General features: G+C 50.3%; 1 protein-coding gene across 1 annotated transcript in view; it reads right to left on the bottom strand.

The window, feature by feature from the left end:
* Nucleotides 1-2,367: 2,367 nt before the first annotated feature.
* LOC144169866 (beta-1,3-galactosyltransferase 1-like) overlaps nt 2,368-13,813 on the bottom strand; it is a 43,789-nt gene continuing 32,343 nt past the window's right edge. Inside the window, exons 2-3 of the mRNA XM_077699263.1 lie at nt 9,326-10,152; nt 2,368-3,824 (exon numbers count right to left, since the gene is read on the bottom strand). Of these exons, the coding sequence (XP_077555389.1) occupies nt 3,338-3,824; nt 9,326-10,152 (1,314 nt within the window). The 3' untranslated portion in view covers nt 2,368-3,337. The remainder of the gene's footprint in view (nt 3,825-9,325; nt 10,153-13,813) is intronic.

Below are 13,813 nucleotides of genomic sequence, written 5' to 3'. Positions count from 1 at the left end.
CCTACGTGAGTTAAGCGAACACTGCCGTCTGCCGGACACGAAGTGACGTCTGTTATCCGACCCTATCGGCTCTGCGCGAGAGTTTTACCCTTTGAACGGTGATAACACGGCATACTTAGTGGGGCCGACGGTAGATAACTCCGAATTATGTAGTTATGTCTGAAGGTCCCTGGTTTAGAGCAGGTTCTAATGCACAGTAGAACGCCAGTATAGTAAATAAATAACATTTAATTGGCAGGGTATAGGCACAGCAGCCTGTGCCAGCCCCTTGCCATTCTGGCCGCTCCAAGCCCGCTACAAAAGGACTGCTCCCAAACCCATGTGCCCTGTTCCACCCCTGAAAAGTGCGTTTACCCTAGCTACTATTCACTTACTCCCAAACCCATGTGCCCTGTTCCACCCCTGAAAAGTGCGTTTACCCTAGCTACTATTCACTTACTCATCTGCTCAATCTAACTGCCACGACAAACGCTGCGCGCTATCCCCTGTGTATTTGAAGCTGGGGGCCATGATGGCTCAGTGGCTATGGCGTTGTGCTGCTGAGCACAAGGACGCGGGTTTGATTCCTGGCCGCGGCAACCGCTTTTCTGGTGGAGGCGAAAAGCAAAAACGCCCGCATGTCAAGATTTCGGCGCTCGTTAAAGATCCCCAGGTGGTCAATAAGGGGAATACGGAGCTCTCCACTAGTGCACGCCTCATAGCTAGCCAAGGTATACAGCTTCGGCCGCGTTAGACCGTGCAATCAATCGCGCCGCGTCAGCGTGATTTTGCCACGGACCAAGAAAGTGACGCAGCTCTAAAGAGTGTCCTCGTAGCAGTCGCACTAGAGTTCTTTTAGCTGTTTCGCGTTGAGCTGTATGCTTCGGGCAGTAACACAAGACATGCTGTATGTCGTCTCTCACAGAGCACACAGAGCACAATGGCGAGTCCGCCCAGCCTATCTTAAAAAGAAAACTACCAGTGAAGGCAACGTTCAGGCGTAGTCGGTGAAGGACACCCTCAGTTTTCTTTTGCAGACGTCGCGGAAACTGGAAATTGCACTGAGGGTCAATCGCGTGCAGAGGCAAGGGTAGTTTGTGTGTAGGTTTATGCACAGCCTCCGAGATTAGCAACGGCGCGAGAGAAGATCGAGGCGCTGCTTCAGTACGAAATAGGCACAGAAGGAAAAGTAGGCGAGCTCGCACAGTACGAAAGAGGGCACGTTGAAGGCCGCTGGGCGATTGAGCGCAGGGCAACAACAAAGATATCCAAAAGCAAGAATTTATTCTCAGTCTGATGCGCACTTGCTGAAGAGAAGCAAGTTTTATTAACTATAGCATTCGGGGTTGCTTTGTGACACTACTGAGCAAACTTAGGAATTACGAGTTATAAAATGCCTCAAAACAAAACTGATATTTGTGCTCACCTGATAAAACCGGTTCATCGCGGAAAGCAGCAGGACACGGGGCGATAATTGCGACTTAGCCCTGACGTCATTAGGGTGGTACCAAAAGCAGATTAACTAGTGCGTTAACTCCAACTCCATGCTAGCATTGTAGCGGCACTATCCGACACAAGAAACACCAATACAATCGCTCAAATTTTCTTGGCATAGCTCTTGTGTTGTCGGCAGGATCAAATCACAAAATCTGGACCTTGTGACGTCATAAGTGGAGTGCGGGAAAATGGCTGTTGATTCACAACTCCTTCATTGTTTTTAAGTGCGAATGCACTTTATAAGCGACCCTGAATTCCGGCGACCGCCGTCCGTCCACATAGCAACAGCTGCGGGTGCGCGCGCTCCTCGTCTTCCTTGGCAACGGGGGGAGATGGGCGCGCGCTGCCTGGCCGCTTACATGGCACATACCCACGTGGGGGATTGGCCAGGAATCTCCTCGTCTTCCTTGGCAACGGGGGCAGATGGGCGCGCGCTGCCTGGCCGCTGACATGGCACATACCCACGTGGTGGATTGGCCAGGAATCGGGAGTGAGAAGGGCTAGAGTACTGACACGAAATTTCAAAGCTGAGATCCGCTCTAGCAATCAAGTACAACGACAACACAAATAGGTGTCTGTGCATGGCACATACCCTGCCCACGCGGGGGATTGGCCAGGAATCGGGCGTGAGAAGGGCTAATGCACCCGCTTAAAGGAGTACTGACACGAAATTTCAAAGCTGAGATCCGCTCTAGCAATCAAGTACAACGACAACACAAATAGGTGTCTGTGAATAAATGCATCTTTCTTTCTTTGTAGTTGTGTGTGTGTGTGCGTGTGTGATCTCTCTTTCGCGAACATTACCGAACCGCGCAAATTCAACTCGTGCATTCGCACTTTCACATTCTTCCCCTCGGGGAAATGCGGGGAAATTTTTTACAGCAGAACCATGCAAAGTCTGAGTTAGAATTGACATGTTTTTTTTTTAAAGCTGCAATGTTTCAAATGGATCAATCTTGCATCTTCTCTTCGTGGTCCTTAAACAGGTTTTAATGCGGTTCACGTGCTCACGTCGGCACACGCAACCCCTTTCACTGCGAGCGTACTTTTCTTCGCGTGCCACGAGCAATAACAAGGACACCACTATGTCGATACGTGATTAAAAGGTAGGCTTGGTGCTATGAAATATAGTTTCATCTTTATTTTTGCTCCTTTGAGCTGAGGCACATTACATGCTGTATGCATTTTTCTACACTGTCTCAGAACGCAAGCACAGCTGCAGCTCTGAATATTCGCTGTCACTCACTCAACTCACTCACCCACGTACTTTCACTCACGCACGCACACACACGTATGCAGACATACACAACACTACGACGGCCATCTCGCCATTGCACCATAGACAATACATGTACATTTATATCACCATATTGAGACGCCCGGTCGAGGCAGTGTCAAAACTCGCAATAAATAATTGGTTCATAATTAATTACGTCTATTTTGACCACTCCAGCCGAGAGCGTAACATTGGACCACTGATCACCCTCGTTTCAACAAAAATGACTCTGCTGAGTACGACGGGTTATTTCGCAGTAACGGGTAGGAAGCAATGACTTGTCTCGCCTTCTTCGACCATCAACGACTGGGGATCTGGAACGCTGGTAATTACACGTCACTGCGGCAATGCAGGGAAGGAAGCCCCCGTGAAGAATGCCCGCATAAACTGGCCTAGACAAGGGCAGGGGGATTTGAAGGGTCGGAGTCGCCACACAACCTGCCTAGTACGTTTTCACAAGCCTATGCATCCATGCATGCCTACTCTTCTGCAGTAGGAAAGGTGGCACTCCACTCGTTAAAGTTCAAGAGCCGAAACGAAACCCCCGTGACTGGCCACAACAGTCGCGCATGTTCATCGCAGCATCTACGCGCACTTTCCGGTCTGAATGTTCTGCCACAGGCGAGCAGTTTCCGTTGGGGTGAGCTCGTGCTGGGCTAAGACGCCGGCGTACGGGCAGGGTCCGGGGGCACGCTTCCGCTTCTTGTGGTTGTAAAACTTGGCCACATTCTCAAGAGCGATCGCTTCCGAGCCACTGGCCTTCTCACGGCACATTCCCGTCACGTACACGTCCTCGAAAGGAAACATAATGGTGGTGCGAGCAGCCGCGTACAGCGGCTCCACGGCGTCGCGCGTCACCACGTACGCGAATCCGCTCACGAAGTCCGGCAGGCGCGCCTTGTTGTAGAGCTGCGGCGACGTGAACCACTTGCTCTTGCGGTCCCGGTTGGGTCGGAACCCTTTCATGAGGTAGCCGTAGATGGCCCTCCGGTGGCGCCGCGCGCTGGTGGCCAGGTAGCGCCCCAGGGCCGCCAGGTTGACGAACGTGTCGTCGTCCGCCTTCAACAGGTACCTGCAGGTTTTGAAAGACTGTGTTACACTATACCGAGCAGACAACACTAGGGCAGGTCATTCGAGTGGTAAAATATGAGCGCACTGAGGGACTGGAGCTCTTTCACGCAATCTAGCTGCTCAAGATGCTTTTTTTTAACATACTACTAGAGGCTGCATGCTGCGACCGAGTCGCTATGCATACGTTCAGGAAGGCAAGTTCGCATCGAGATGTGTCCTCAAAAAAAAAAAAAAAAACTTTTAAATAGAGTTGTTAGTGACATCGAAGAATGCGGACAGATATGACGGGTGAGCGCGCGCGCGTGCACTCACGCATGCCCGCACACATCGCTGCTGTTCTCAGCATTCATTGAGCTAGCTAGGAACAGGACAGAACGTTTAAACAACATAACCAGTTAAGAATGGCGTTCCACACTGTAACATTTTAGGTCCGTTTATTTTTATTACAGTGAGATTGTTAATATAGATGAGACAGTTAAATACATAACATATGCCGATGACACAAGTTTATTTTTCTCCGGTAGCTCAGACATTGATTTGGCAAACCGCGCAAATAAGACTCGTATGTATTTGCAGCTGGGCATCAAACAATATAAAACTGAATGATAGCAAAACCAAAGCAGTACTTTCTCATCCACGTCGTAAAATAAGCTCACTTGCACCTATTGTGATCAATCAGACTCCAGTCGAATTCGTTAAATGTTTCAGAACACTAGGTGTATATTTTGAAGAAACTGTGTCATGGAATAAACACACTGACTACTTAATCCAGAAATTATCCCAGGCCACTGCTCATATGTGCCGTTATTATTATTTTTTACCAATCTCAGTTAACCTTCTACTTTACAACTGTACTTTTACCTCTATGGTTAACTACAGCATCTTAATCTGGGCTAACACAGCTCGGGAAAATATAGGAAAACTGACAGTTTTACAAAAATGAACTATTCGCCTAATCAGCAAGGTTCTGTATCTTTCTCCTACACGATTGATTGATTGATTGTGGGGTTTAACGCGCCGACGCAACGCAGGCGATGAGGCGCGCCGTAGTGGAGGGCTCCGGATTAATTTTGACCACCTGGGGATCTTTATCGTGCGCCGAAATCTCGTACACACGGGCGTTTTTGCTTTTCGCCTCCATCAGAAAAGCGGCCGCCGCGGCCGGGAATCGAACCCGTGACCTCGTGCTCAGCAGCGCAACGCCTTAGCCACTGAGCCACCGCGGCGGGTTTTCTCCTACACGAGAACTGTTTAAAAAGCACAATGTTTTTCGCATGGATTCTATTTACAGTTATAAACTCTGCCGATGTTACAAACAAGCAGTAGTAAATAACGGCTCACTAATTAATCTAGCTGGCTTAGAAAGCTCTCTTCGGTATATTCTACCCGCAATCCTGAAACATGGAAACTAAAGAAAAAAAAAAGCCGAACGAATTAAGAACAAATGTTGCGATAAAGATTGTCGTCTTTACTAAACAATTTTCAAGAAATTTCTACCATTCCTTTTAACCATACACGCAGCATCTGTATACCTAACTCATGATATTGTTACAAGGATTTTTCTCTTTCTCGCTACTCTATCTAAAGGTTGCTATTTTTGTAAACTCTGTTTACTGTGTATTTCAGTAATGTTTATAGACTCACTGTATATGTTGTATAAACCTTGCGTTTTTTTGTCTGTGTTGATTTTTGTTATTATTGGCCAAAGTCGCTTGCCGCCTGTCGCCCCGGGGGTCTGGGGCTAGTCAAGCTGTTGTACGGCTTTTTTCCCGGCTCCACTTGCGTGAACCTGTTTGTTTTTTACGCAAGAATAAATCAAATCAAATCAAATAACAAATTACGCCCATCTTCCCGCGAGAGAACCCTGATGTGATGCGACGCATCAGGGGGGAGCGTTTGGACTGACGCAGGTATTGGATTGCGTCAGTCCACTCGCTGAAGGGACTGTCGCTTCCATCACGTCTTCATCGGAAGAATCAAGCCAAGCAGGAAGTCGTCAAGCAAGTTACGCGGAGTCGAACGAGAGCGAGCGCTGACTGAACCGCCGCAGCGAGCTACCCGCTTTATATTCACAGTGCCTGAAGGAGAGGAGACAGCGGAGGAGAGTCGCGCATGCGCGCACTTGCGCGACGGGAGCGGAGCGAAGCGCGCTTCGCTCCGGAGACGGAGCGAAGCGCGCGGAGTGAGACGGAGTGAGAGTGCTGCGCACAGCTGTCGGAGAGAAGAGCGGAGGAGAATCGCGCATGCGCAGGTGGCGTGCGGACGCCGCCGACGCCGACGCAGGAGGGACATGCCTCAGAGCAAGATATGCGTCGCATCTAAAAAGACAGGAAATGTACTGATGGAGGGCACGGGTGAAAGAAAAGCTTGAGAGACGCCCTGACGTCACGTCTGCTAAAGCCGAAAACACTAGTTTAGAAGTCTCCTTTTTTTTAAAAAGCGAAGTTATTGTTGCTGGTCGTAATGTGTGAAGTGCGCGGCGTAATCAAAACAATGGGTCACAGTTACGCCCTCCGTTTACCGCGGTCGTGAGAACGCGCTTTACAAGGAGCGCCCGGCGCCGTACAGGCTTGCGCGTGGCGCTCGCAATAAAATGCCAAGAAAACAGTTAACGTGCGTCCGAGCCTCAAGGTGGAGCACAAGACAGCTGGCGCTACAGCCGCCCAGTTTGCGAATCCGGTTGTCGCAGGTTGTAGCACGTCCTGGCGCGTTCCACTTTGGGAGAAATGTGAAAGCCTGCGGACAAAACGATCCTGGCCCGCCAGTCATGCATGATGAAGACGATGACGCAGACGTATATGACGATGAATACTACTACCACAGTGAAAAGCGACGACGGATGATGTAAATAAACTATTTCAAACATAATGCAAAGCTTGGTGTTGTGTCATTCAGTGCTCACGTATAAAGAAATCCTGCAGCTTCTTTATGGTTCAAGCCTTGCACAATTTTTTTTTTTGTATTTTGCTCACACGCTCCACCTTTACTCGCTTCCCTGTCGTCTGCTGCGTCTGTGCCTGTCTACCATTGGATACCACTCGGGCCGCGCCCTGCATAGGGCCTCAGGTGTTCGCCGCCAATGCTACGTCGCCGTTGCCAGATACCTTCGTCTATCCACAACTCCCACAGGTTCCATCGTCCTGCAACAACTCAACCTCACTGCTCCAGGCCCCCCCGCCCACCTTCACCCCCTACCCCTATCTCACCGCGAAAACCTGGAATTCCTCCCCCTTCCCCGTCATATGCATCCTAACCACCACGCAGCCCGACGAAGGGCCCGGGCTTGGCACACTTACGCCTATTCCCCCCATCTCCTGACTCCATTTACGTAGACGCCGCGGAATATAGACACCGACCAGCTTTTGCGGATGCTATTATTACAGAAGACAGACCGATCCCAGCAGCGGCAGCCACCATCCGCACAGCCCACCCCAACGAGGCCGAGGAAGCGGCAATAGCTCTGGCCATAACATACCAACCACCCCCATCTCACATATTCTCCGATTCTAAGACGGCCGCACGAAATTTCGCGCGGGGACACATCTTCTTCCCTGCTCGCCAAATTCTCCTATCCCGCCCTCTTCCCAACAAAATCATAATCCTGCACTGGACCCCCGGCCACGTGGGCTTTGGCGGTGCGGAAACGGCCCACCTGGCCGCTCGAGGACTCATTTACCGAGCACCAGACGTGGACGTCTCACAGCACGGCGCACGAAACGCTCGCAAACCCCTGCTTACTTTTAGCGACATTACCACACATTACCGCCTACAGCGGCTAGAACTACCGCCCCCTCACACGTCTCTTCCTTCACCCTTGAACAGATTATGGCGACAATTACAGACCCATTCCCTTCCCACCAGACACGTCCTCCACCACATCTATCCCACATTATATCCCCGCCCAAACTGCCCGGCATGTGGCGCTCGAGATACCACGCCACACGCCCTTTGGGAATGCCTCTCTTTACCCCCGCTCCGTTTACCCAACCCTCACACTACCTGGCTGGAGGTGACCGGGAGCTCCTCGCCCGAGCTACAGCTCCTGACCGCCACTAGGGCCCAGGATTACCTGGCGCGCCTCCCTCACCTGAGGGACACTCGCTAGGACTAAGCCTCGTCAGAAATAAAGTTATTCTCTCTCTCCTGAGAGGGCGACAAAGCCGCGGGGCCTCTCCTAAGCTCTCTTTCTTCCATGACGGAGGGTTACTTCCACTGGCTTATTTTCGCCTCCTAGACATACGCAGGCACGTGGTGTAGACACACGGGTGGACTCGCAGTGGCCCCTTGGGGGGGAGAGGGTGATATGGTGGGTACCTTGGAGCATGGCCAAGAGAGGAGGAGGTACAGGAGACCCACTGCAGTAAGAGAGAGGCAGAGAGGGAGAGAGAGCGAAAGAGAGAACTTTAATGATACAGGGAAGTCAGTCTGGCAGTCATTTTTACTTGCTACTCCACGTAGAGATTAAAACAATGAAAAATAGGTGAACACGTGCAGTCTTCCCTCTGCAATTTAAAGGGGCACTTCAGAAATAATGAACGCTCCCCACCTCTGAATTTTTCACTGTGTAGACAGCATTTCGGCCTGAGCCAGACATATAGAACAGCTAATCGTTTTCAGGGTCTTATTCAACTAGACTGCGCGTTATTCTAAAATGTCTTTCTGGTTTAATGTGTTCGCTATGCGAAGGCCTATTCCCCACGTCCAGCCAAAGCCGATGAAGGTAATGTTCTACTCCTCCGGTACTACCTCGGCCGCTCACCATACAGTGACAACCTATGTGTGGTTGGCTTCCCTACATTGCTTTTGTGTATTTCAGTAAATCCCACAAACGAGCACTTATAAGGAACCCTTAACGAAGGATTCCTATAATGCGTTGGTGTAATGCCGTGAAGCGTGTTTTGCGGGAGACGTGTATAATCCGACTGAAGCCCACTGATGTAAGTTCGGACTCCTCAAGCGGTTAACTCTTCAACAAAGACAAAAAAAAAGGGTGACGCTGTACTCGTTAAAAACGTTGTCGAAGACAGAGATAAATGCCGAAAAAATAACGAGGGATAAAGGAAAGGAAGGAAGGAGCGGCGCCAAGCACAACGAAATCTAACAAACTGGTTAATTTAAACCGCACAGGTTCGTTCAATCCCTCCCGGCTGCCCGAAAAGAAAACCTAACAAAGGTTATTCAATTATAAATGCTCTGACGATTCCACGACAGAAAGCTAGGTCTTCTTTTTCAGTTTGAGCTAGGGTGTCTTCTACACTAGATTGAACCCTAATCCATTACATTCGTTTCCTATCCAAGCGTTTCACCTGTCGTTAACCTTTCGACCTTGAGCTTACCTATGTTCTCTTTCAAGATGCTCCGATTCTCTGCCTCAGTTTTGAACCGGAAGTGCTCGTTCACTGCATACCATTTGTAGTAGCGACAGAGCTGACCTACCGCCCGTCGCCCGAGATTTCTTCCTGAATGCGCCCCACAACCCGCACCGAAATCAAGCATACGTACTTGTAATCGGCACAGGACTCGTGCGCCCAGCGCAGAGCCGTTACCGTGGAAAGCGACAGGTTGTAGTAGGAGTCCTCGAAGTCGGACCGCACCAGGTCGCCGTAATGGTCGGCCTCTTCGCGCACCCTACGCTCGAGGCTTTGGTCCTTTGTCGTCCCCAGCACGAACCCCAGGCGGCACAGTGCGGCCGAAGAGGAGGCACTGGTCGTGGCGCTGCTCCGCTTGCACACGGATCCCCAGGTCTTCCTGATAAGCGTACGCCGATCCAAGTTCTTCACCGCCGACTGCGCGAGAACCAGGAACTGGATCCCGCCGTTGGGCGTACTCTTGGGGCACAAGTCCGGGCTTGAGATAAATCGGTACTTCGAAGGGTCGTAAGGGGGCATCCAGGCTAACTTTCGCGGCGCCGATTGCTTGACCTCTTTCTTCGCCACCTTGCCGTTGTTTGCCTTTCGAACGCTCTTCGCTGAGTCCTTTGAGCCAACACGTCGCGCGACGTTCTCTTCCACTAAAATGGCGCCGTCTTTGTTCGCTTTCGCTCTCTGAGCGACGCTCCTTCGGGCTGCGCCTCTTTCCTTCATCTTGACGGGGTGGGATTTCCGAGGAGGGTACGCGATGGTGGGAATGATGATTGTTCGCTGCAAGGGCCTGCTCAGGAACACGGGCGGACCGACGAGGGCAGTGGTAGAGTCAGGACGACTCCTGACGTGTGTCATGTAGAAGTGGTAAGACGTGCGCAGCAGGCTGGGCAGCTGAATGAAGCCGACGAATGCGGCCACGGTGAGGGCTAGGGCGAAGCAGGATTTGGTAGCGTACCGGGGACGCACCTGCGAGGGAAATACCAGGAAAAGCGACGTAGTAAGTTCCTTGAAGTGTATCGTTTGATTTTAGGTCCTTCTCTTCCCGCGTCAAGCATGAGGGAAACAAAACCGCTATCCGTAGTGGTTTTAATGCTGCGGGTGTGGAAAATTCTTGATGAGTTTACGCGTGCTACACTGATCAGCGGGGTAGTATAATCAAGAAACCCTCAAAAGAGCCACTGACACAGTGAAGCAGCATGCCTTGTCGCTTCACCGAATTTCTTGTTCTCCTCAGAAATATGAGCTCACGATAGTCTGGAAAAATCCACCCGCATCCAATGAAGAGTCGATTCTAATTACCTTCGATGACCAGCTCACATGACCCAGCCCTTTCAAGGTTCTTTGGGTTATTATTCAGGCGAACACACGGAACGATCAGGCCTTAGGCATGCTTACCACAGCCTTTTCCCAAGTCACTCATAGGCTTCACCGCATCTCCAATGAAGGAGGAAGACCATCTCCGCCTTATCCGCGCATTCTTCATATCACGATTCATCTACATCGCTCCGTACCATACTCTCACAAAAAGTGGCAGCGCAATTTTCGATCGCCTCATCCGCAAAGCCATCAAGAAAGCTTGAAACCCCCTTGGGTCTACCCTTGAAACTACTCCAATTAGGCATCCACATTACGGTTGCAGAAGTCGTCGCGAGGCGTCTCTCCAGTCAACTTATATCCGCCTTACTCAAACATCAACAGGACTGGCACTTATAAAATACCTTCATATATGTCAACTCCTCAAGCCACGTACACGAAACCCCTTCCCTATCTTTGGCGTAAATCAATTCGTATCCGCCCCCTTCCCAAAAATATGCACCCTACTTTACACTCGGGTCATTGCCAAGATAGTAGCCACGTGCAAGAACAAATTTACGAGAGAAATCCTAATGTCTCCTACACGGATGCCAGCCTTTACAGCGATCCCTCCGCTCACTTGGCCATGGTAACGTCAAATGACACGGTTTTCACATGAGCCTCAGTCGAGACCACAACTATGTGGGCCGCGGAAGAATTTCCCGTGGCCCTCACTATCGCACAAATTCCAGCGACGATTGATACTACTGACTACGAAGCTGCCTGTCGTAGCTTCCTACTTTTGCTACGTGGAGGCTCCTCAATAAATACGCCCCCGACCAGAAGATCGATATTGTGTGGACTCCGGGACACTCCTCCCGACTGGGCAATAACTTTTCCCATAGGCAAGCCTGCGAACTTTCCTCCTATAGGCCTCTGAGGAAACGTGGAGTTCCGTACTCCTCATCACATTCCAAGATATTACCCAACATAACCGCTCCTCAAGATAGCACTTCCTACCGCCTCACCCGAAGCTTACCAAATCCAAAGTGTTTAAGGTTTCCGGAGTTCCGGAAACCTCAAACGCCTTTCCTCACCCAACTTGGCTACTCCACTCGGTGCCCTGTCACATCTATATTCGGCCCTCACCTATGCACCCTAATCCATGTGATCTTGGGGTACGCGTATAACCCAGTCCTCCCACCTATATCTACCCCCCTCCATCACTCTGAGCTGTGGGTGAACCTGACGACCAGCGCCGGCTTGGATGCCCAGCAACTCCTGGTCTCAAGCGCTGAAACAGCGTGGCTGTCACGTGGTCTCCTGGACTGAGGGACCACTCCCACATCACTAGGCCCAAATTATTAAAGCTTTTAACCACTACTACCGTATATAGTTCCAGGTGGCGGATTTAGTGATAAATTTAGGGGGACTGTGCTACACGATGGCAAACCTTCCCCAACTCGTTTCCCTCATTTCTGGCAATGGATTTTTGGTAACGGCCAGGTTGATTACGTAGCGTAAATGTAATTAATGGGAATATAGGAAGGGGCTTCTCGTGGAATCAGACGGTTTTTTTTGTCAGGCGGGTTAGCTTTGTTTAAAAATTGGCTCCGATTCTACAAGTGCGGGCCGTAAAAACAGTAATAGAGAAGTTAGTTGAAACTTTTAGGCAGTCTAGTTTAGCGGCAGTTACTTAATGGCCCACCTATAATTACGCCTTGCTAAATAAGAGGGATAAAAACGGCCTTAACTTTAATTTTACCAACGTGTCACCAACGCCACCTTTATAACATTGCCTGTCGCGTCAGCCGCTTTTCAATGGAAGCAGAGGCCTGAGGCATGTCCGCCGGCGCGTGACACACCACGGATCAGCGAAGAAGCTAAGCGTCCTGGGGGCATAAAACATCAGGGTTTCATGCTAATATATACATGCCACTCTATGCATAAAGTATCAGGACATATAGTCGCCACCTTGCGAAAACTGTAGAAACCTTGTAAAACGTTTCTTATAGCTTTCGTAAGCGGCATCCGGCCGGCAGCAGGCGGAAAAGCTAATGATCTGGGAAGGCCAGGAGGCAGGAACAGGGAAGTGGCTGTTTGGCCATTGTCAGCTGACGCGAAAGGCACAAAGGCGGCGTTGGTGTCACGAACACGTGGATAACATCTCATACCCATGCCATTCCTGGCACTTTTCAGACACTTGGGTTTGGTAATAATTTCCCACAATAACAAGAAAAAACGCATTGCATTGTCGGTAACTAACTAACTAACTAATAAGCTAACAAACTAAATAAGTAACGTATAACCAGATGATACTTTTCTAATTTCACAGTAGCTCTCACACTTGCTTCCGGTAGAATAAAAAAAAACGAGGCTGTGTTAATGCGCCCGTTTTCGAACTTTCTTCTAGAGTTTTTTGCTCCTAAAACTTCCCTGCACATTCACACGCTATAGCGCTGTGGTTAAGCGCAGCCTTGGCGTTGCCGTGTCCGCACACGTTGCTGGCGCATCTTGCGGCGGTCTTTCCATCACTTGCGCAAGACGGCTGTCCGCTTCCTAATGACATGTCCGTTTGGCTCGATTCCGCCTTTCCGTCCTTCGTCCCCTACACGACGCGAGTTTCAGGCGGACGCGCCATCGCACAGGAGACGTTCGTGTCTGTCCAATGCAAGGGCTTTCGCAATACGGAAGGGGCGAGTACAGCGTACAGACAGGGGGGTATTAGCGAGAATGCGAAGCGAGTTTCTTGAGGCTGGCTGCTGCACGTGTAGCACCGGTCGGTCGTTAGTGCGGTCGTCTAAGGTAGCGGGGGTCCTATTTAAGATCGCGAGTAATATGTTTCGACCATATCCGTTCACCGTCGCCGCTTACCAATGGGCTCTAACTATGCCTGTTATGAAACCACCGAACAAGCCGTTGCGGCGAAGGCCGCGTTATGTTAGAATGATTGCGAGGTGTGCAACTGCGGATCCATGGAGTGGTGAAGTCTTCTACTTCGGTATCGACGCGAGCGTGTGTTCTCACGGCGTCATAACAGGAAGGCACGGAATCGTCTTAGAAATGGACCCCAGTAATTGTGCTGTGACTGTACACGCCACGTGCATGATAAATATTCTGCATCAGAGTGGTTTCTTGGGCGAGTTGGTCATTCATCGTGTAAGTAAGCGCGAAATGAACAAGGACGAACAAAGCCGTGTCCTGTTCATTTCGTTCGTCCTTGTTCATTTCGCGCTTCCTTACACAAAGATTCTGCGCAGTCATTTTAAATTTTTGCTGCTGTCTTGAGCTGTAGTGAGTGGATGAAGAACTGGGAAACAGCATGGCACGTGAA

Source organism: Haemaphysalis longicornis, unplaced genomic scaffold, assembly GCF_048455015.1.
Source record: "Haemaphysalis longicornis isolate Haplotype H1 unplaced genomic scaffold, Haemaphysalis longicornis Haplotype H1 scaffold_2, whole genome shotgun sequence".
NCBI classification, from domain to species: Eukaryota; Metazoa; Arthropoda; class Arachnida; order Ixodida; family Ixodidae; genus Haemaphysalis; species Haemaphysalis longicornis.
The sequence above is the reverse complement of the archived record's forward strand: the minus strand, read 5'-3'. Positions and strand labels throughout refer to the sequence as shown.